At 36.6% G+C, this 24,145-nt stretch overlaps 1 protein-coding gene across 2 annotated transcripts in view; it reads left to right on the top strand.

The window, feature by feature from the left end:
• ZNF143 (zinc finger protein 143) overlaps positions 1–22,336 on the top strand; it is a 38,825-nt gene extending 16,489 nt beyond the window's left edge. For both annotated transcript variants that reach the window (XM_065839962.2, XM_065839961.2), the window contains exons 6-16: positions 185–381; positions 4,079–4,153; positions 8,281–8,400; positions 9,421–9,496; positions 11,361–11,486; positions 14,410–14,589; positions 15,696–15,923; positions 16,773–16,921; positions 18,611–18,772; positions 19,593–19,739; positions 21,591–22,336. In XM_065839962.2, coding sequence (XP_065696034.1) covers positions 185–381; positions 4,079–4,153; positions 8,281–8,400; positions 9,421–9,496; positions 11,361–11,486; positions 14,410–14,589; positions 15,696–15,923; positions 16,773–16,921; positions 18,611–18,772; positions 19,593–19,739; positions 21,591–21,674 — 1,544 coding nt within the window. In that variant the 3' untranslated portion in view covers positions 21,675–22,336. The remainder of the gene's footprint in view (positions 1–184; positions 382–4,078; positions 4,154–8,280; positions 8,401–9,420; positions 9,497–11,360; positions 11,487–14,409; positions 14,590–15,695; positions 15,924–16,772; positions 16,922–18,610; positions 18,773–19,592; positions 19,740–21,590) is intronic.
• Positions 22,337–24,145: the final 1,809 nt, after the last annotated feature.

The raw sequence follows: 24,145 nt of genomic DNA, 5'->3' as shown, positions 1-24,145 counted from the left end.
ATTGGTCAGTGCTATTCATAGTAATAATTTAAGTGTTTATATTTCTCATATACTAGTGATTACAGTTCTTGCGTATTTCATACATATATGTCTTCAGGAGACATTTCCCAAACAGCAGTAGTTTCTCATGTTACATGCAGACATTTCCTTTTCTTTCGTAACACTTTGTAATATTATTTCTCAGACAGCTATGACCAGAGCGCCTTGCAAGCAGTCCAGCTGGAGGATGGAACGACTGCCTACATTCACCACACGGTGCAGATGCCCCAGTCAGACACTATTTTGGCCATTCAAGCTGACGGCACGGTGGCAGGTCTGCACACAGGGGATGCTGCCATTGACGCAGATACCATCAGTGCTCTGGAGCAATACGCTGCCAAGGTATATCAAAGGACATTGTCTCTTTCCTTAATGCTTTAATGTAGCATTCAAAGATATTTGGCAGCAAAAAACAATTGTGATCTAAGAATTAAAATGATAATTGAGAGTGTCTTAAGACTTGTAGAAGAGAGAACACCAAATTGTCGTGATAGTGCTTCACTATCATGAGCAACTCCAGTGTGTAGCACATGAAGAAAAGAGTGCATGCTGAAATGGTGTGGAGTCAGACTGATTTGTAAAGCGATTTAGATAACTAAATAGTAATTTTCTCTAAAATACAACATTGGAAAGGAACCTTTTGAGAAGACACTTCTTGGAAAAAAGGACAAAGTTAAATTATTCTTGTTCAGGCTCTATTGCCGGATTTTCTTTTTCCTTGCATTGGGAAGAGTTGTGCCCAGTATAGCAGGTGAGAACAACACGTGAAGTATAAGACAGGCAACCAGACAGTTACTGACTTTGGAAAAAATTTATTTGATCCATATCATCAATAATAAAATGATGCTCAAAATTCATGTTGTCCACTTTACTGTAAATCGTGATGTACGTATAATGGGTGGTGCAATTACCATGATTTTATAATTCAGCAGTGTCCCAGTTGCTGCATAGTTACCATCAGTGCCTGTGTTGCTCTGGAAAAAGAGTAGAATAAATTTCCAAATCTGCCATCTAATGTCACTGAGAGTTGTCAAAATTTGGGAGAAGGCCAGTTAGAATAATTAAATGGCTTATACACTTCTTTTCATTATGCTTCTGTCTGATATAATTGAGGAGATCCTAAGAGAGCCAGTCACATTGTGTTGTGTTTGGCTATGCCTTAACATGTCATAAAATAAAAGGTAATTCAAGGTTAGTTGACCTGTAGTGACAAGCTTTTACACATTCCCTAGCTACTATTTAATTTAGGTTTAAATCAGTCATAACTGTGAGCTTCTTAACAAAGAGCTTTATTACTCATAATTGGTTATAAGTTTGTTTTGAGATGAAGAAGAAACAGAAGAAATGCAATCTAATTTGCATTTTTATCCTATTTATTTCAACGTGTGTTTTTAAATTCTGTAATGTGAATTTGGTTTCTGTAGCGTACATGTGTGTGTCTAGGAAAAATTCTGTTTATTTTCTTTAAACTTGCCTTTCGGAACCTTATTGTGAAAGGTAGTGATAGAACCTCTCAGGGAAAGTCAGTAGAAGTGCGTTTCCAAGTATTGCACCTGGTTTACATACAAAAGCAAATAATAGCTCGATCATCACAACCCTGCCTTTCTCTTAAAAGGAGAAATGTGGGTTTGTGATTCTGCTCCATGTCCATGTGCGCTTTGTAGTGAGGCAATGTATACTTTTCATAGCAGCTGGTATAGGAACATTGAAAAAGGTACAGGAAGGGGCAGCAATGATGACAAAATATATGAAATACATGAGGTGAGTACATGATAGAATTTTATACAATTATAAGTGGCACAGGGAAGAGTAGCGACTCGTCATTGTCTTTACTAGTGTAAGAACTGGAAGACAGCAAATGAAGATCTCAGGTGACAGGTTCAAGAAAAACTAGGGAAGAATATTTTTTCGAACAGCCATGGCACTGCTTGTAAGATATTGTGGATGTGAATATGTCTTGGATTCAAAGGGTAATTAGATAAATTCATAGAAGAAAAATGTATCCAGGACTATTAGGTAGAAACATGTGACTTCTAGTTCAGGGAGTTCCTAAACCACAAATTGCTTGGAGGTTGGAAGAATATTTCTGGGAATGTATCACTACATGCTTCGCCTGTTCCTTTCGTCTTCTCTGGCATCTGCTGCTGGCTGCTGTTGGAAACAAAATGGTGCATTAGATCAACCTTTAGTTTGACTCAGTATAGGTATTCATATGTTCTTAGTTGAAGGCAGACTACATCTGTCTTTAGAATCTAAGACAATCTTTTAGGAGGAACTCATAGATCTTCCTTGGAATTGATCCAGAAATCTCCATTACTGAAAAAAAGTGGTTTAAAATTGGGTCTCTTGCTGCTTTTGTTAATGTTGAAGGTTTTATCTTCAAAGCTTAAAAGGGTGAAGAAAATTTTGAAGGCGGATTTGGAGAATGGTTGTTCTTCTCTGTTCCCCTGTCCTTACATAACAGGCGGAAATAGCAAAGATCAGAAGGCTGCCCGAGATCAGTGTAGAAACTCTGCAAGAGAGTTTGTACAAAGAGATCCAAGAGGAATGGAATTGTGCAGAAGTTATGACACATACTTTTTTTCCATAAGACGTTTTCCTGCAACATCGCAGCTGCTGGAAAAGTAGAGTTCCTGGGACTTGTGTATGTCTACACATGTGTGCACATTCCATTTGGATGATTGTTTTCCAGTGGCGTTGATGAACTTTTGATTTCATGTCAGCAGTTCCTTTCTCAACCAACAGCAGGAAATTCAGGATGAAGTGATTCAAGTCTCCTTTCTGTGCAGGTTCTCTCCCCTTCCTTCGAAAGTTCTGCAGGAGAAGGTTCCAAAATGGCTATTGCTTCCTTTAAAAAAAAAAAACAAACACTCAAGAATCACCTGCTTGCAGGCTCTATGTGCAGTCTCTCTGTAATGTAAACTTGCCTCTGCTTGGGAACTTCTCTCTTCACTGATTTAGCTCAGAGTTGCCAAAAGTATATTGCTCATAATCATCTAATTTAGAAAGATTGTACAGTCTGAAAACCTCTTATGGGACAAGTTGATCCTCAGTCTCTGAGCAAAATGTTGGTAGCTGACACTTTGAGAAGGATGCTTCACACAACTGTTGATTTTCTCAGGAGCCTGCTATGACCTCCTTAGTGAAAGGGTATAAGCCTACCAGCTGAGGTAGGGTTCCTGCCAAACCATTATAGAGAAGAACAAAACTGCTTAGACTAGATTTGGTGCGTCAGTCTCGGCCACGAGTGTAATGAACGCAGAGATAATTGTGAATGCCTGCGGACAAAACGGGCAATTAAGGAACGGAGAAACTATGCGAAGTATACTTTAAATTAGTTTTTTCTACAGTGACCAATAAGACACTGTTCTTTTGAGTTGATGTATGTGAGTTTGTTGTCTTTTGTTTTTTAAAATGGTCACTAATATCTTTATTTAAAAAATTCAGATTAATGTCTAATACTCTTTTGAATATTTTGATAAGCTCCTGGGAAAGCAGCAATGCCTTTCTCTTCCTGTAGACTGTTTAAAAAAAATAAACCTATGGAGCAATACATGCATCTTTGCTTAGCTGTTGTCATTTTGACTATTTCGATTTGAGATACATCACATTGTCTTGGCTATTTTGATTCCAAATGAGTTATGCTGTTTGAAATGAGTAAATTCTGCTTAGCAGGGAGTGAGATAAATTTATATTATAAAATAAGTAAACGTTGGCTTGTGGTTGTGGTGTGTGTTTGGTTTTTTGGCAGAACTCAGTATTGTTAAATGTATTAATTTTAATACTTTTGTCAGTCTATTAATTTAACGTACTTGGTTCTTGCAGACTTTCCTACCTTGTTTTAAGACAAATTTGAGATGTATGTGCTATAGGATGTAATGTAGGTACTGTAGATGTAATGTACCATAGGATAACCATGTTTCAAGAGGGAGCTAGAGAGCTGTGAAATAAGCCCTTGGGAGCTGTCCGAAACCCTTTGATTTTCAGATGAATAAAAATAACCTTTAAGTGTTTTTCCCATTTCAACTTCATTTTCCAGGTGTCTATTGATGGAAATGACAGTGTTAGTGGCACAGGAATGATAGCTGAAAATGAACAAGATAAAAAAATGCAGGTATGTAGCCCAATAGAAAATAATTAAGTATGTCTATTTCTTTTGTCTTTTCTGCACAGCAACATGGATGGTAGGTAGTCCTGTGTAGCTAAGAACTAGAGTCTGCTGTTACCCTTCAGGAATTTTAGGTCTCAAGGCTATACAGATAGGTCATATTTCTCACTTTGTACAAGATCCTTTAACAGGATTTTTAAAAGATCTTCTAATACTTACTCCTGGGGTTTTTCTGTTAAAAGATAATGAAAATTATGTTGGTTTTCTAAGATTTTTCAAACTGACCTGAGTATTTCGTCAGTAAGGCTGTAAGTATTTCAGAAGTTCTTTTCCAGAGAATGAACTGACAGCAGAAAGAATGCTGACTCAGTGAATTATTTGCTTCTCTTATGCCTGGAACTGTTCTCTCTTTAACTTGATTCCACTTGGCCTGTTAGAGTCCCTGACTTTTATTGTGGGTTTTGCAAGTAATCAGTAGATAAGTGTGTTGCTCCTAGTGAATACTTAAACAAGCAGAAAAATACTTCCATTTCTTTTTCTGTATTCATGTTGTTATTATTTAGACATACAAAAACCTTTTCAATATGAAATTATTCAGTTTAAAGGGCAATGGAAATTACAGGGGCAAGTTATTAAGTCTTAAGCTTTTTTTACCTGGGATCCATAAAATTATGTAAGGACAGTGGTATTTGTCATCATAACACATTTTATTTAAGGAAAAGACCAAGCAAAACATATTTTGGCCTTCAAATAATTATGACCAACAAGAAAAATAATAGGAAAACCGCTATACTGTCACACGTTCAAATGACAAAAATAAAAAATGGGAAGTCATTGTGTTGAGAAAGGTTTGATCAGAGAAGCCCTGCTTTTCCATTTTTGTTTAATTTAAGGCATAATGAATTAGACAAGGAGGAAAAAATATCCTCCAAGGTATAGCACAACACCCATGAAAGGAAGACTTAGAGACTCACCTCACCTCTGACAGTCACCTCAAAATTCTCTATTCTTATTTTTTTTTTAAATCTAGGTCCCACAATATTTAAAGCTGCAGACTCTCCACTGTTGCCTTTGTGACATAAGTGTGAAAGGAAAGAATAGCTAATACATGCATTATTTATGGTATTGGAATATATCCCATAAAATGCAATCAAGAAAGTAGAGGCTTTGCACACTGGTGGGCTGGAATAGGGATACAACTCCAACAAAAATGCAAAATTCAAGGAAGAGTAGGATAAGATCTTCTTGGTTGGTTTTACCTAGAAAAGGCTATCCAGCAAAATGACCTGTAACCAGTATGCACTTACATGTTGATTTCAGCCTCAGCCCCAAAACAAATTAAAGTGAATCTGGAGGTTTCTTTTACATGTATGGCAACTTATAAGCCATCTGGAAATATGCCAGTCTTACAGAGCATTGTATGTTCCGAACAAAAAAAGATCTAGTATTTCAAAAGATATTGGGGTTTAGTCTCAAATTCTGACCCCATAAGGTAACTTCAGTTGGCCAACTGAGGGTCTCAAAGCTATCAATGACCTATGAAAATCCTAGTCGTTATTATATCTTGATGTAAGTAGATATAGGTACCTCATGTAACTTATTCTGAAGTAATATATTACTTGACATAAAATAATCTCATATTTGGATATAGTATTAAATAACTGAATGTTTATAAACTTTTAAAGTCCACAGGTAACACAAGAACAGAACAGCTGTCATGCTGCTAAGCAGTCATTCAGACTCACATGTTGCTTAGGTTGCTCACCAAAGAAAAAAGCATAAAATCTCTTTGTGATTTCTACATGTGAAAACAAAAGACTACGTTTGACCAAATGGCTATCACACGCTATTTCCTTTCAAACCTGACATACCCATCTGTTCATAATCAAAGCAGAACTATAGGACTGAAGTTTGTACGTGTACAATATAATAATCTTATCCGAGATCTTTGTTCTCCTCTGTTACCTGTCTAAACTCAGGTTGCATCAGTGATTTCTTTTAAAATGAGAGGGGTTTTTATTTTGTCTAATTAGAAGTATTTTGAAGGATACAATTCCTATCAGGGAGTTTCACATTATTATAAAGGTGCTTTATTTGCTATGTTCTTCTGATTTTGTGTCTTCTAACACCTGAATTTTTTAGTTTCTTCAGAGTGCGTTATTTTCTAATAACAGTAATACTTTATTTTTGCTGAATAATAATACTGATTTCTTAATATCCTCAAGTCATACCAACCAGTGTATTGTGAAGAAACACATATGTCAGCAAAGTTGCTTGGACAAACAGATGCTTGTGATGTTCAATTGTTTTTTTCCTGAATGTTTGTTTTACCACCCCCCCCCCACCTTGGTATCAATATTGGTAAAATTTTGTCTGGTTATTTCCTTACAGATACTAGGACAGACATTGATTTTGTACATGTTTTAACTTGCTTTTGAACTTTGGCATACTTCAGCTTTATAGTAGATCTTAGCAGCTACATACTTATTTTTTATATGCTGAAACAACAAAGAAATACTAGCATATACTGATAGGGAAAAAAAGTGTCATCTTCATAATTCTTAATGTATTAAAGTGACTTCTGTGATTCATGACATCATAGGTTAAACAACAGTATTAGTAATGGGCTTCTGGATTCATGAGGTTGTTTTTCCCTGTGGTTCCAGAGGAGCGTTTCCAAAGGGGTGGTGGTGTGCATTTCAGTTGGTTGAAAATTTCTTACTCAGCTTTGCATCTGTAGTCTTCAAAATGGTCTGAAGGTACTAGGGGCATCCTCCCTGTAGAATCCATAGGGAAGTTGTTCTCAATCAAATTTCCGATCTATCTGAATGAGAAGTTGGAAGTCTGTGTGCAGTTGCAGGGCTACAGTGTCGTTGGGCAGAGGGAGCTGTGGTGGGATGGTTGAGATGACCAGAATGCTGTGATGGATGGACACAGGCTCGTTCATGAGGCCAGGAGAGCAGCTGCCCTTCGCATAACAGAGCAGCAGGACTGCCTTGGCTCTGCTGTGGGATGACTGATGAGCCACTCCAGAGCCAATGGGTCAGCATTAGCTGGCAGAGCAGTGTGGGTGGCACTGTGGTGGCTGTCTGCTACAGAATGTCTGATGAGGAACAAGTATATGAGGCCTTCTTCAGCCATCTGGAAGAAGCCTTATGTTCACAGGCCTACATCTGCATGGGGAGTTTTAACCACATGAAATCTTCTAAGAGGTTTCTAGAGATCGGGGCTGGTAATTGGCAACCTAAAGCAAGTTATTGAGTAGCTGGTGAGGTGAGATGCTTTGCTGGACCTCATATTTACAAAGAAGAATTAGTTGGGAATGTGAAGGCTGGGGGTGGCCTTCGGGAGAGTCTCCATCCTTAAAGGCTCAGAGCAAATCTGGATGCTGCTGTGAGAAACCCGCTACAGCTGACCCTGCTTTGAGCAGAAGATGTTGGACTAGGAGATCTCCAGAGGTGCCTGCCAACCTCATCCGTTGTGCAAAATCTTATTTTGGCAATTCAGCCTTTAAAAGGGGTTTAAGATGCATTGCAGAGCTATTCTCTATATTTTCTTCTTGTGTCATGCCAGAAAGGAGAGTAGAACCTAGCTCAAATTGCTTCAATTAGCTTGATCAGAACACATGCATCACTGATAAAGTACCAAATGCCTTCCTGACTTTTCAAGAAGTTCTCATAAGTGCATTTAATTATTGTTTGGCCTTTGGATGAACTTACATTTGAAGGTGATTTGATTTATGGTTAATCTCCCTTAGGAATGGATCCAGTGCCTTAGATGTAATCTTAGCCTTTTCTGTCTGCTAATTTGATCATTTTACCACTGCCCTTCTATTTCAAATTATTTTTCTTTGTTGTTATTTGGCTACTTACTGCATGCATTTAAATTTGCTAGATAGAAGTAACTGTATTTTACAATTTCTGTCCTGTCATCAGAACTATGCTTTTTAGTTTATTTATTGAGGACTAAGAAATACACAATATAGCAAAGACAGACAAAATAATCCTGTCAGAATTAGCTCTAAGTTGATAGCAAAATAAGGTGTGTGAATTTTCTGATCCATTGTGTTTTGTTGGTTTGGGGTTTTTTGTTTGTTTTTATTTATTTATTTATTTGTTTTCCCCCAACTTAAGATTGTCTTGCAAGGACACGGAACACGAGTGACTGCAAAATCTCAGCAGAGTGGAGAGAAAGCCTTTCGCTGTGATTATGATGGCTGTGGAAAACTGTACACAACAGCTCACCATCTTAAGGTAATGAGATGTAAAATGCATGTTGTTACTTCACAGGCATGATTTTTCTTTTTGACAGATTACATGGTTTAAAGTAACATAAATTAACAGAGAGCTAGTCGTAATGGTGCTGTTTTGTCAAATGTTTATTGGATTGATTTTACAATATATGGCTGTCCCAAGTGCTCAGCTGATTTTGGTTGGTTGTTCTGGGTCGGTGCAGGTGTGGGATCAAGTTAGGCTCCTACATTGCCAGCATGTAAGAAATCTCATGTTGAGATAGTTTCTACCAGTAGGGTCACAGACTTTCTGAAATGCAGTATTCACTTTATCTATTTTATGTATATGCATGCCCATGCAAAAATTCCAATTTTTGAAAGATTTTACCATCATAATACAAAGTCTAACTCTTCAAAACAATCAAACTTTCCAAGTGAAAAGTTGAAACATTTTTCTTTACAGGTGGCAACCCCTTAATTCTCTTCCTTTTTTAAACTAAGTAAAGGAGTTACTGAAACAGTGGGGATGTAGAGCTGTTCATGTGCCAGTGTAGGCTGAGATGGGGTAGACTCCTTGCAGTGCGGCTTTGTCTCTGACAAAACACTCTGGAGCCAGAGGGCAATTGACTCTGGACCATATGTTAAAATAGAGTCCTTGCTGGAGCTGTTTCATGCAATAGAGGAGGATCATTAGAAGCACTCAGTGAAGTCAAAAATCAGAGAGTGGGCTCTGAGATGTGTTTGGATACTGTCTTTAATGTATTTGCATGATGACAACTCTGTGTATTTACAGAAATGTGGGGGTTTTTGCAAAACTGACTGTAAGGGTCAAGTTAGACCTTGGAAAGAGGCATCTTTAGTCTTAGGGAAATGTCATTACTGTAGTGGTTTTTTTTTAATCACCAATTTAGAAAGAAGACACTCAAATATGAATCTTAGGAAGAGAAGAGAAATAAAAAATGTTGTATTTGAGAATGAACTGTTTCTGTGTTGCAGTAATCAGATACAACATGTCACTAAGTCATATTGGGTGTCTTGACAGGTGCATGAAAGGTCACACACAGGAGACAGACCCTACCAGTGTGAACATCCTGGATGTGGCAAAGCCTTTGCAACAGGTAATAATTTGTGGACCAGCTCTTCCTGTTTGTTAGTGTTTGTCTCTGTAGAAAGTAAGTTTTTAATATAGTCTTTTATAAACTGCTAAGTAAAGAATTCGGTTGGGAGAAATGCAAAAAAGTCATCACTTCAGCTAGTATAGCATACAGAAAGGACAGAGGATTTAACTCTTGGTTACTGAAGGAGGAGTAAGATGAAACACTCTACACTTTCCCTTACTGTTCAATGTATTATGTTACAGTCAGATTTCATATTTAAAAAATAGGCGTTTCTTAACATGAAACTAATGGTGTAAGTTAAATGAGGTGATGAAAAGCTGAACCTATTGTCTAGATCTTCTGTTCCAAACTGGAAAGGAACTTTGATGAAAGATGCTGTATGAAGTGCTCTTTATTGAATTTGTATCAAAGAGTAACATTTCTCATGAAGTGAACTCTACATTTCATACAGACTACTCTGTTCATAAATGATGCTCTGCCTGAAATTGAATTTGATCATGCTAAATGCAATTATGAAGAATGAAACATGGAAGGAAGTGAAAGAGTAAAACTTCAAATTTTATTCTTTGAATGTAAATTAGTATGATGCTTAGAAAAGTTAGGCTCTATTTAAGAAAAAAACGAAAACAACTAAGGTGTTTTTTTAAAAAAACTTCAACTGATGTAATAGATTTAATACTACTTCTTTGAACAGAAACAAGCAAAAGAAATGCTGATGAGAAGTCAAAAGGGAAAAAACACTTAAAGTGCTGCACCTGAGTTTAATTGCATAGTGTTTGTAAAGGGATTTCAAAACTGCATAATATAATATTCTTTTCCCTTGTAACAGAATGATATATGGCTATAAACAGCTGTTTTGTCTGCTAATATCATATTTTTGGTCAGAGCCGTTGTACCACTGTAATTCAGCGATTCTTTTATGAAGTTCATTTTAAGTACTGAATGCTCTCTGTTAAAATATTAAGAACTCTCCTGTGTTGGATCATGAAACTGAGTTTGTTTTAAATGTAAGATTGAATTATTTCTCAGCTCGGTACAAATGCTTTGTGTTTTTAAAAACATCAGTAATAGGAATTTCAGCTGTTTTAGGGAGAACACACTGTGAAACTGAGGCAGGTGTCACCTTCTTACAGACTGTTTCTTTGTTCTTTAGAAATCTATACATCACTTCTGGACAGAAGTAAAATTCAGATTCACTTTTTCAAATGGCTGTTTCATGGTTCTTTAGTCATGATCTTTTCAGGGCAGTGCAGAAAGGAAAATCTTGGTAAAATGCTCTTTACAAAATAATTTACAGAGGGCCCAATCCAAAGTTGACTTTAGACTGGTAGAGAGTTTTTGATGACAATGAGTTCCTTAAAGTAATCTTAAAGGGAATGAGTGTCCATGAATGCTATTAGTTTGCACCCATGTATGTGATGATGTTAATAATATGGTTTAGAATAATGAGAGTTTGGAGCCTGGATGGCAGTAGGGTTTTTACTGCTAGCTTCATTAATGATACTGGTTTTCGTATGAGTGAATAATTAAATGCCGTATTGATGACAGTAGTGGTAAGAGATAAAAAGTGGATGGAATACAGAGCATAGAGCTTCCCTAGAAGACAGAACAAATATCATTATGGTTTATCCCTTTAAAGGAAAATGAACTTTCTTCCTAAATGAAGGATGAAAGAATTTCTAATCTGTATCTAGAGTTCTGCTGCTCTGTATAGTAGAGTGAAGAGCTTGTGAAGAGTGAAAGAGCAAATTTACTTATCAGGGAACTTCCTGATGGGAATGGCAAGCACAGCTTTTGATGGTGATGGTTCCTGAGTATCCTAATTTTGTGTTTATACTATTATAACGTCCCTTTTGATCTTCAGGGTATGGGTTAAAAAGTCATGTCCGAACACACACTGGTGAAAAACCTTATCGGTGCACAGAAGAAAATTGCACCAAGTCATTCAAGACTTCAGGAGACCTACAGAAACATATCCGAACCCACACAGGTACTATTATCACCCCTCTTTTTGGTGGTTGTTGTTGTTAATTCACTTAGGTGGATTTTTTTTCTCTTTGATCATTCTGTGACTTTATACTTATGAAATCAGCATGCTTTTCTTGGAAAGAGTGTTTAAACATTCATATTGCTCTTGCAAATGCTCTTTTAGCAGCGTATCACTTACATTGTCACTGAGTGATTTGGTGCCTTGGTTTTGTTTGCAGCTGTAACAGATCAAAGAACTTTTCCTCAATAGTACATTTTACTTTTAGAAATGGCATCAGTGTTCTTAAGTTTTGGTGTTTAAGATAACTTGCATACTAGCTTCATGAAGGTTGATAGTTCTGAGCTTGTTGTTATCCTCATTTCCCTTCTCTTCTTGCAGCAGAAAAATGAAAAAAAAAATCATAGAAAACCAACTATTATTAAAACTTTTAAATGCATAAAAATATCTTGCATTTTTTTCTAAAAAAAAGAAGATTAATTTGAAAGCCAAAACACAAATTCTAGACAACTTACACTACACTCCACAAAACTCTGTGGGTGCAAACACGTGCAAACAAGTTTGCACAATGTCTCCTTTGTTCCTGAGATCTCAAAATAAAAAACAAAACCAAAAACCCTTAAATGTAGGAAGTATAATCCTATCGCTGATTTCTTCCAGTCAGTATATTTACTTGCCTGCTAGAACTTTCTGAATCTTAAGAGTAAACAAAAAACAACCAACAAAAAACAAACAAACAAACACACACACACACACACACAAAAAAAAAAAACCAAAATATATAAGTTCTTCTCACATTAAAAAGAATAGGCCAGGGGAGTGGGAGGGATAAGACCAGGCAGTAGAAATTATAAAAAATCAAGATTACATTAAGATAATTCTGTTTTCCTGGATTTCTGTATTCAAAGACAGTCTGTTGGGATTAGTGCTGTGTTGATGCTAAATTGGTCATCAAGATGAAGATATAAAAGTGTCATCTGCTTTCGGTTCTAGAAGATAACTGATGTTATGTAGTACATCAAGTACAGACTGTGAAGGATTTCTGTAGTATGGACAACAACTTGATTAGCTTGATTGACTGTTTTCTTCTTTATGGCCAAAGAAGTTGTATGGTAATTTAATTGCTTAAATAGAATTTAGCAGTCGAGACAAAAGACTTGAGCCAGCCCTATGTAACCATTTACCCGTTTGAACAATATTAATAATACAATCATAGACTCCTAGCAGTCCAGGGGTGTCTTATTTTAGATTTACAAGTAACTGCAGGAAACCAAAGAATGAGAAGAAACTTGCACCAAGTCCTTTATGCAGATGGCTGGAGTAGTGTGTGCTCATACCCTGTGCAAGCTGGAACAATGTGCCCAACGGAGGCAAGTTTGGGCTCTGCCCACTCTTTCCCATGACTCTGAAACCTTTTCATTCCTTTATCATGTAGCAGGGTTAGCGCTTTCTTCATTTTCTGCCTGTTTTAGCCAAAAGTGATTTTTCCATCTGTTTCAGTGGCTGTCCAGTCTCACTTGCAGTTGCCATCAAACACTTGCCTCGGATTCCTCCATGACTTCCCTAGATGTACTGGTCTGGTACCAGAAAAGCTGGTGTGGATGGTTCTTCATTGCTGTGGGGCAGAGCTGGAGGGCTTCTGACTGGCTTTGCATTTCTAGGGCTAGAAATCTCAGTCACTTAGAAACAGGTCACCTTTCTACCAAGCACATTAGAAGCTTTAAAGGCTGGCCTCCCCAACCGGTTGGATGACATTCTTGCAGGCATTCTTTAAAAGCAGTCTGTTTGGGTTCTAGTGCAGGGCCCGTTGCTGGGCGGGGTTGACTCTGCAACCCTGCTCCCTTGAGGCAGGATTGGAGGTCCTGTGCTGAAGCAAGGATTAGGGGAGCCATGGTAACACAACACTGCGGCCGCGTACACTGAGTACACACACACTGCTTTGGCAGAAAACTGAGAAACCTTCCCAAAACAGCTGCCCTAAGGAGTGAATTATAGTTTCCTCTGCCAAGGAGCCAACTGCTTTGGAGTTTTGTGGTATTAACGTCTCTATCAGGACTTTGTTTTTTGTTTCTGTCTCTAAGTACTTTATGTTGTATGTGTAGTGGTGATCTGCCCTCTCTTGCTCTCCGACTCTACTCTTTGGTAAGCACTACAGTGGGTGGAATGTACTTAGCTCTAGGAAGTGTGAAATTACAACAGGACGGCATGTCAGGTGGCTCATACTTCACCTAAGTTAACCGTCTTCGTGCTCCCCTGCGTGTGCTTTGATAGATCCAAAAGGTCAGGGGTATTGGACAGGGGTTGGCCTTATCTAGTGCTCATGGTGAAATGTTTTGGTACAATGATGCAAGTTATTGTGCTTAACATTACATTACACAGCTAGACCTGTTTTAAAAACCTGTGGGTTCGGGGTTTGAATCTGGAGTTTCAGGGCTGTCTCTTTAAAAAGTCGGTTATTCTCTTGTAAGGTTAAGTGATTTCTAGAATGAGTTTTACTAATATATTCGTATATTGGTTATATGCTGAATCATGAAGGTATTTTTTTCATTTTATGAATTACAGTTGACAAATATACAAATGGTATGATGCACTTGTTTTGGATAATATGTGTATGAATTGGGGGGGATGTTAAATACACGTTAGAATATAGACAACGTGGAAGCTAGTCCAAGAGACTAAGTCTGGTTTATACATCGTAAAGTACTAATCTAAATGCTTCATAATTTAGCTTACAGACTCTATGATTTTCCTGAATTTTTCCAGTTTTGACTACACAGTAGAACACTTCACAGTGGCATGTTCATGGTATTTCTGGCTGAAGGTCTCAAAGAGAGAATTAGGTAGCTTTCGATTCCTATATTCACTCTAAGTGTAACTTAGGGGTTTTGTTCTTTTATAACTTTTGCATGTGTACCTTTTTTTTCAGGTGAAAGGCCCTTTAAGTGTCCATTTGAAGGATGTGGCAGGTCGTTCACAACATCTAATATTAGAAAGGTTCACATCAGGACACATACAGGCGAAAGGCCTTATTACTGTACAGAACCAGGATGTGGGAGAGCTTTTGCCAGTGCAACTAATTATAAGAATCATGTGAGAATACACACAGGTAATCAGTGATGTTTTGTATTTTGAAGTGGATTCTGCTTGGGAGAGGCTGTGTCATTCTTGTGAACTTTGTTTTGGTGCATTATAATTGAGTATAGTTATGTTTATATGACCTGGCTTGGGAATTTTTTCTTTGGGCCTCATCTCCCCTCAGCTGAGGAGAGTTAAGCAGTTGGGTTTCCCACCTTGCTGTCAAGACAGAATAACTTTGGTTTGGATGCCACGTTCTTTAAAACCAATGCAAAACCTTGTCTTGGTGGATGTCCTTAATATAGTTCTGGGGCTTGCCTCCATTATGAGCTGTTTCTTAAATTAATAACAGTAAAGCACAAATCTGCACTTAACTTCAGCTTACCGCTCTGGGTCACCTTTTCATCCCAGCTGTATTTTCCTTGCTGCTGGAGTGGTGGTTAAAACCTTATTTTTATAGACTGAAGGTAGAAATACCCAACTTGATTGTCAGAGTTAGTCAGCAGAAATAATCAACACAGATGTGAAGGTTCTAAAATGTAAAAGCCAGGGATAACCGTATCATCTTGGTAGCCTTATATATTTTATATCAGCACAGACAACTTTCTTAGAGGTATGTTTTGTATCAGATTTTCTTTTTAGTTTATAATTTGGACATTTGTTTCATTCATTTTTAAATAAAAGGTTTTTTTTAGATGAAACATAGTTGTTTAAACATATACTTCCTATAGATTTTGTCAGAGCTTAAAGACTCAAAAGTAATTGAAATTGAACCAGTGTATCTACATACCTGATCATTGAGGAATAGTATGGGGCTTCCAGTAATAAAAGAACAAAATTCTCAATATGATGCCAAATTGACATTGGAGCTTTCAGCCTGTATCCTTCTGTCTTTACCTGAAGGATGTTTTAGAAGGAATCCTAAGGAGAAAAAAAGGCACAAATTTTACTGGCAGTAGTTTAAAAAAGGTAGTGAGAAGCTGCATTGATAAACATTGTGAGCTTAAGCTTCACTGTGGCCTTTGAAATTCAAGTATGGTTGGTGGTGAAGGTGTGTCACTAAATATAATTTGTTGACAATTTTTTTCTCTGCATCCTGGACAAACCTCTCTTTATCCCTTTTGTTTTTCCATATAGGGGAGAAGCCCTACGTCTGTACAGTTCCTGGTTGTGATAAACGTTTTACAGAGTATTCCAGTTTATACAAACATCATGTTGTACATACTCATTCCAAACCATATAACTGTAATCACTGTGGGAAAACATACAAGCAGATTTCTACGCTTGCTATGCACAAACGGACAGCACACAATGACACAGAGCCCATTGAAGAAGAACAAGAGGCCTTTTTTGAGCCACCTCCAGGTTAGAGTTTCAGTCTTTGAATCTCTTGTTGTAAAAAAATGGGCTGGATAATGTTTTGCTGTTTTTTGTAACCAAGGAAATGAAAGCACAGATAAAAATTTGAAGTACGTAGGGAAGTTATTTAACTACTTTGTAGGACTTTTTAGTGTAGTAAGCGACTTGTAAACAGAAACTGAGAGAGTAATTGACCAGATCATAAATTCATTTATAGCAGTTCTGGGGATGAGAGAAATTTGAGTTGCAATCCCAGCAAACCTGCTATAAACATCAATGTGGGAAGGGACCTGAGAGAATCAAAAACGTTTGTTTGCAACCTACTGGATTTTTCTTAGGGATTTTTCTAAGAGTAGGTATAACAAAGGATAGCAAGAGTATAAATAATAAGGGAATGATAAGATTCATTTGTTGAGGTTAAACATTTATCAAGATAATGAATTTACTTAAATCTTCACACAAAGGCATCACTGTATTCTTCTGTGTGTTTGTTAATTAGTAACTCTCTTTAAAAGCTGCAAGATTTGTTTGCATGGAGCCTCTTGTATGAGAGGTTAACATTTATGAATGAATTAGAGGTGTTTGCTTATAAGTTAAATGTGTATGATCTTTATGTGTAGTATTTGTGTGTGTTAAAACTCATCGGTAAGATATTATACCCCATGTTCCCAAAACAACAAACTTTCCAACTTGCTTTTGGTATCATTCTTTCAGTTTTCTCATCTTCCCACTAAAATTTTTCTCTTGAAGTGTTTAAAACCTTCAAACCAGGCTGGCACTTAATCCTTGTCATTTGCTTTCCTGGCAGCATGTAGAGTATGTAAACTATCTTCTTGCTTTCTTTGTATCAAACAGGTCAAGGTGAAGATGTTCTCAAAGGCTCCCAGATAACCTACGTGACAGGTGTGGAGGGAGAAGATGTAATTTCTGCACAGGTTGCTACAGTTACTCAGTCAGGGTTAGGTCAACAAGTAGCACTAATATCCCAGGATGGAACCCAACATGTAAGTAACCACAGTGTTGAAAAGCTGACAAAACCATGCTGAGAATTGAGTGTTTGCAGATATTCCATGTGCTTTCTAAAATCAGTTAAAATTCTTGATAAATACATACATGGGTTTCTTAAAGAAAGAAGCTGCTTTGGAGCTGGGTCAGGATGTGTTTAGGGTTGGGCCTTCTGTGAGATTCCTAAATTAAAGCACATTTTCTGACATCCGAAACCACATTAATACAAAACTACATTTTTTAGCTATCTTTGTTCCTCTTAAAGTAGGTATGGGCTATTTTAACAATTGTTATATATACAGCCTAGTTTCTGCAGTTTCTCAGAATTCCCTGTTAAGAGCTCATCCGCACTGTTGTCTTGTGTGTACGCACTTTGTAGGGGTGGGAAAGCTTTCTAGTCCAGGTGCCTGCTTTACAAGCTGCTTGGTAGTGTGTGGTTCTTACAATTTCTAACATAAATGAGGATAAGGAATGCTTTGATACTACCTCCACTTGAAAATTCCCATGGATATATTTTTTTTTAAGGCTTTCACATGAAATGTTGTTTGGAGTGGATTTCAACACAACTCTTTTTGTTTAGCTAAGGCAATATATCAAAGGTATATGGGGAAAAGTTTGTCTCAGCTGGAAAGGCAGCTGAAATGCCAGTAACATATGAAAGATACCTTCTAAATTCAAATTGGACATGAAATATTAAAGGGGGCTGTTAGATTGCCAGCCCTGAACTTTGCAGCAATACTAAGTCACTGGCTTTTTTACCTTCTGAAATGAAGACCTGCAGAAGCCTTGACATGGAATTATCCCATTTATTGAAATTACCCTTCAGCTTAACTTTAATTCTGAGACATTTTATTACCTTGTAAATCAAACATCAAATCACGTTTCTGATACCCTAATGCATTTATACTGGAGACATCAGTAATTTATATCATTAATTTTTAATTAATTGTTTATTTGTGGTTTAAATTCTAAGCCCTCATAGACCTCTCTAGCATTTCCATTAAGATAAAAGTACATCAGGTGGTACTACCTTAAATCACATTGCCCATTGTGTAAGACACAGGCATAGATAATCTATCATGCAGTTATTTGGATTATGATATGATATGATATGATATGATATGATATGATATGATATGATATGATATGATATGATTAACATGGAGTTGTAGACTCCTGTTATTGGGCACCATCATTTTATTTCTGTAAACAGATAAGTGTGTCTGAAAGGTCACGGAATATTAGGTCCTAATCAGTAAGATGAATGCAATGAAGGCTCTTTGTCCAAGACAGGGACTTGGCCAAAGAGTGGCAGTGATCCTCAGGGAATGCATGGGCGTGCTGCTCAGGAAGTGGAATAATGGCTACTAGATCTTATGGCCAGTGTGTTACTTGTGGTCATGGCTTAAAATATTTTTCCTCACTATTATGATCAAGTTTCCTTTTTGAAACACATCGATACAAATTTTGTTTCAATAAAGAAACTGAACTAGCAGGAATATTTGTGCTGAACCAATTAGCAGGAATTTGTTTGATAAATGCTGTTACGCTTGAGATGCATATCATAGGGTTGTTTTTTTTTTCAAACCTTACTGAAAAACACTTGTTGCTAAAAGCTAAGACTCGGGTATGACTTGAGCAACAATCAAACCTTCTTTTTTTACTTCAGGAATTATTTTGTGTTTCAGGTCAACATATCCCAGGCAGATATGCAGGCCATTGGCAATACTATCACTATGGTAACACAAGATGGCACCACCATCACAGTCCCTGCCCACGATGCTGTCATCTCTTCTGCAGGGACACATTCCGTAGCAATGGTTACTGCAGAAGGCACCGAAGGACAGCAGGTAGGATACTACCCTGCCTACATGTGTAATGTTCCTTTATAAGATGATATAAAATAGGCACCCAAGTCATCACAGTTCTGTTGTTCACATAGATTTATGTAAGTGAAGCAGTTTTCAACACATGGCCATAGCATTCTCCTCATAAGAGCATGATGTGTTCTGCTCCAGTGCTGTGCACCAACATATGGCAGAATGGTTTAAAAACAGTTGGCCAACAAGAAAAAATTCTGAGGTACCAATGAAGTATTTATTTTAGGTGTATGTAAAATAAGACCTAGAAATGCTAAGCACTTTCCCCAAAGCCACAAAGTAAATGAGTGGCAGAGCTAAAAGTAGCTGTAACTTTATCACTTAATATTATGGGACTGTAATTTATTTGGCAGACAGAAAACATTTGTGTAAGTAGATGTGGTTTTGTCTTTAATATACAAATGCAGTAGCTAACATTTTTAGGACAAATATATAGTGATATATAACCTTTAAGTTAGAATGCATTCCACTGTTCTAAAAATGCACACATGAAAATGAAGATACTTATTAATCACTACGCTGTGTATATATAAATAATCACAGGCTTTTAAGCACATTTAGTGAACTTCTGTGCGGTTCTGAAGATATTTTTGTTTTGCAAGCTAAAAGATAATTTTTAGAACACAGTGATGGCAACCTTTCCTAAAAAATCTATCTTTTCAACAATAAAATTATGCTCATGAATAATCACAGTTTGAATTTGGCTTAAAGTTTGAAGGTAACCGTTGTATGAGGTCAGTCACGGTAACAGATCCGTCATCAGGTTGATTCTCTTCTTTTGGGCTTGAAGGTTGCTATTGTGGCTCAGGACTTGGCAGCATTTCACAGTGCCTCCTCAGAAATGGGACATCAGCAACACGGGCACCATTTAGTGACTACAGAAACCAGACCTGTTACATTGTTGGCTACATCCAATGGAACACAAATTGCAGTACAGGTAAGATGGTGATAAATGTGTTTTGGAGTGCTTCTTCTGGAGCTAGAAGCTCCTAGTCATGTAACAAAATTATTTGAATAAGCTTGGCTCCTCTGAAAAAATAGTGCATAACCATATGATCTCATATTTTAAATAATATATAGGGTTAGAAAAAGGAATCATAAGCACCCGATTTTCCAGATCTACTTGTAGAACTTCCAAAAGGAGGAGGTCATGGGAGGGCCAAACTTCAGGTCAACTGAATTGTTCATGGAGTTCATCCTTCAGCATTACCTATAGTGCTGAAATACATAAAGTCAAACTCTCAAGGGTAAATTGCTGTGAATTTATATAGATAAAATTACTGAATTTGTTATTTGAACCTTGAAATGCTAATAGCACAAAAGTATAAAGAGTTATGTAGAAAGATTCATAATCGGCAGTCTCTGGAGATAGTAACCTGTTAATGTGTCAAACCAGCACAGTACAAGCAGCAGTCTCTGTAAATAGTTCCTCATGTTGTCCAAACACTGTAATGAAAGGGTAGTTTCCAGGTATGAAAGAGTTTAATTTAAATTGGGCTGATTTAAAAGAAGGTGGAAACCAAGCACAAATTAAGCTTTTACCTAGAAAGTAACTGGAAACAAAACCTAGACAAGTATTTTTGTGAATAGTTTATTCAGAGGGAAGTCTGATTTGACTGGAAGGTTGAACGAAACTTCTAGCACAAACAATGGCCAGTGTGCTACCTTACTCAAACATTAAATCAACTATATGTACTTTTTTTTTTGGTTACATATGATATGATGGTAGGTTAACAGAAGCTTTTGGAAATTCTAAATCTGGAAAATTTAGTACTTTAAAAAGTCATCTCTTAAAATGATATTGCAGGCAAGGGTCAAATGACTGAAGGATCTTGGGGAAATCGCCACTGCAATGACAGAAGCAAATTTTAAACTCCAAGTAAAATAAAAGCAGTTGAATTAGTTTAAATTTTGGCTTGTATAGTGGTGTCAGTCCTGCAAAGTGCCTAATACTTTTGGTCTACTTCATAGTCGTCTTGATTCTGTGCTTAACTATGGGCATGAATAAGGAAGTCCTATGGGAATGTAATTAAGCTACTTTTGTATTCAAATTTACTACGGAACTGGGACTCAACACTTTGTGAGTTTGATCCTACTATAGTCTGAGTATCCCTGCGGACACATTTTGTTCTAGAGAACCTGGAAAATCACAGGAACTATACATCCTGAAACAGGAGGATAATTTTCATGGATGTGATACACCCTATGAATTTCAAAGGGAGTTGAGTATATGCAATTGTCTTGAATATGGTTTGCATGATGGGCCTTAGCTCTGACAAATACCAATATAAAAGAACATGCAAGGAGGAAATGCTCAAAAGAGTTTCTAAACAAATCAGTATTAAGCAGTATAAGTTAATATGTGTGCTTGGAAATAGCTTCAAACAGAAAAATGCAGAAAATGCACTCACAAATGTCACTTCTAGAGGTAAAAATATTAATAAAATGTAATTCAACACCCACCGTGCTTTTGAAAGCCTTATCTTAGTTTGTTGTGTCTGCCAAGTTGAAATATCATCATGAAATGTGTTTATCCTGCAGCAGTTCTTTGAAGAAAATGTATTAAGTAGATACATAGAAACTCAGTTTAATCTGCTCTCAAGCTTTCGGAATTGTTGTGCTGATTAGATAGCTGCTGGTATATATTACCCACTAGAGGTGTTAACACACTTATCGTGCTAAAGTATTGATCCATATCTAGATCTTTGGTTTCATCTTTAATTTTTTACACATTTATATCCATATGTAACATTTTTGGTTTATTTATGTTTAAATGCATTTGTTTCAGCTTGGAGAACAACAGTCTCTGGAAGAAGCCATTAGAATAGCCTCCAGAATACAACAGGGTGAAACACCAGGGATTGATGATTAACTTCTAAAACTGCAACTAGAACAATAGCGTGAAAGGTATTTTATTTAAATCAACAAAGGTCCATGCCAGCAGCAACCTGTAAAAACTTTGAAGTTCCCCGCTCATGGATACTGTGTACACATTTTATGCAAGAGCGAAGAACATTTTGTAAGTTTTGTGTACATAACCCTTGGAATGGACTGACATCATCTACTTCCAACCCTTGTATATTCAGGAATATGGAATTAGGATTATATAGTAAATTTCCTTGTTATCCTTTCATCAGATTTCAGACTGGTCTACAAGCAAGCAAAAAATTAAATAGAAGTATTGGAATTATTTTTTAATGTCCTGTACAAATAATGAAGGCATTACTGAAGATTTCAAATGTTTAAAATACTATTAAAAATCATCTTTTCAAGAACCCTTACAAGTAATAAAGATGACAGAGCCTTTTAAATTGCATTCCATAAATGGAAAAGTCTTGAATTTTGAGCCTACTGTAAATCTTTGGGTTTTGATTTGTTTCATACAGATTTGAATACTCTTTAGATTACCCATCCCATCTTATTCATTGTAAATACAGACTGTTAATGCTGGAAGTGCTAATTATATTATCTTTAAATTGGATTATGTACAAAGGAGAAAATTTGGTTGTTCAATATTAAAGGAAGTAAATCTAATGATTTTGTTTCTTTACATATTTTACTTAAGATGTTGCTCTCAAATTATTATGCAATAAAATATAGCAAGATTGTATTGTCTAGATAGGATGCTATTGTTGTGTGACATACTGTTTTACTTTTTAATGAGACTGAAGTTCAAATTATTTATTTACGGCCTTGTATAAATTTTCCCAAAGTTTATTTATCATACACTTAAATTTCTGACATATTAATTTTAATAATAATCCACTATAGTATATTAAGTAATTAGTGTTAAAAATTATTTTAAACATTCTAAAACACTGTAAGACTGATTAAAATAGTAATTAGTCAACTGATTTTAACTTAAAGGTAAACTACCTGTTTTCAAGAGGAATATTTTCAAATGGTGCATTTGCGGCATAAGTACAAGTACTAATAGTCTATTTTCAACAGTTCTGAGTGCCTGCTGCTACCATTCAGTCCCTAGGAAATGCTGATAATCAGTGCTTTTGAAAATCAGGACACGAGTTACTAGAAAAAAGGGATGAATTAATGATGATGTAAGTACAATGCTCCTTTCCACCTATCATTATGTGAAGGAAAAAATATCTGTTGTAGGGATGCCTAACACATACAGTAAAATGTAACTTTAATTTTTTTTATATGAAAAAGTGTCTTTACTATTGTCTTGTTAGTAAGCTTGTTAAGCAAGTTAATTTTTTTTGGCTTCAAGTAAGATTCAGTGCTTATTTTAGATGAGTGTCAAGAGCACTTCTGAAACGGAAGGCTCAGCTTTTACCTTCTCGAGGGAAGGATTAAACATCTTCTGGATGAAATGTTAATCAAGAAATAATTTTACAAGCATTGAGAGGTGCACATTTTGCATTAAAAAAATCAAGTCCATAATTAAGTACCTTGAGGTATTTGACCTCAAAAAAAGGCCACGTTTGCATAGAATAAAGCTAATTTACTGTGAATTACTATATCAGTGTGGGTTGCAGCCTTTTATGTTTTTCATACAGATGACCAAATGAGAAGTGCAGTGAAAGAATTTAGTACAGTGGGTAGATGTGGACAAAGCAAAAACTATTCTTTGGATCCATGACAAAGTATAACTTGCAAACACTGAGGTTGTCTGTAACTTCTGTACAGGATTGAGGCTGCTTGCTCACTTAGGTGCCAGTTTTTCCGAAGTGTTGTAATTCTTGATATCCCATGGAGATAAATGTACTATGCAAGGAGGATTAATTGCCTGTCAACTAGATCAGTTTCTTAGTACTTAATCACCTTTTAGAAATTAAAGATGTATCATTTGACATGAATGTTCAAGGGTTTTTTTCTTAATTTCATTGCTAATAGTTTCTGGATATGGTGGCTGGAACGGTGGCTTTGACTTAGGAAAGAAATAACCTCAGTTCTCACTTCTCATTTCCCAGGACATTTTCTGACCACTGTACAATGTGAGTATTCTTTCCACTTTCATACTGGTTGGTTTGCTGCAAGCCATTCAGAACTAGCTGCAGTGAAGCTGCAGTAGGTTTAAAATTCTTTCTCCTACTGGTATCTTACCAGGTTTTCTTGCAAAACTCCCAAGTCAAAGGTTGTGCTTCCATGTTTTGCTAGCCACCCCTATAAAGGAGAACAAACTTACTGAATAAATACGGCAGATTGATTTAAGACTGCTTAGTGTTTAAAGAGAAGCTGAGGTGATTATATGCGTCTTAGCGGTGAGGCCTGTATTCATAATAGACCTGTTTGCAGAGTGGAGAGACCTGTGTGATTTTTTCCGCCCTGCTTCCCTTCAGACCGGAGTGGAAGGAGCCGAGTTGGTAAGCTGATGCTGCG

The sequence above is a fragment of the Patagioenas fasciata genome, chromosome 5 (genome assembly GCF_037038585.1).
Source record: "Patagioenas fasciata isolate bPatFas1 chromosome 5, bPatFas1.hap1, whole genome shotgun sequence".
Classification (NCBI taxonomy): domain Eukaryota; kingdom Metazoa; phylum Chordata; class Aves; order Columbiformes; family Columbidae; genus Patagioenas; species Patagioenas fasciata.
Note: the sequence above shows the minus strand (reverse complement) of the source record. Positions and strands in the feature narration are given on the sequence as shown.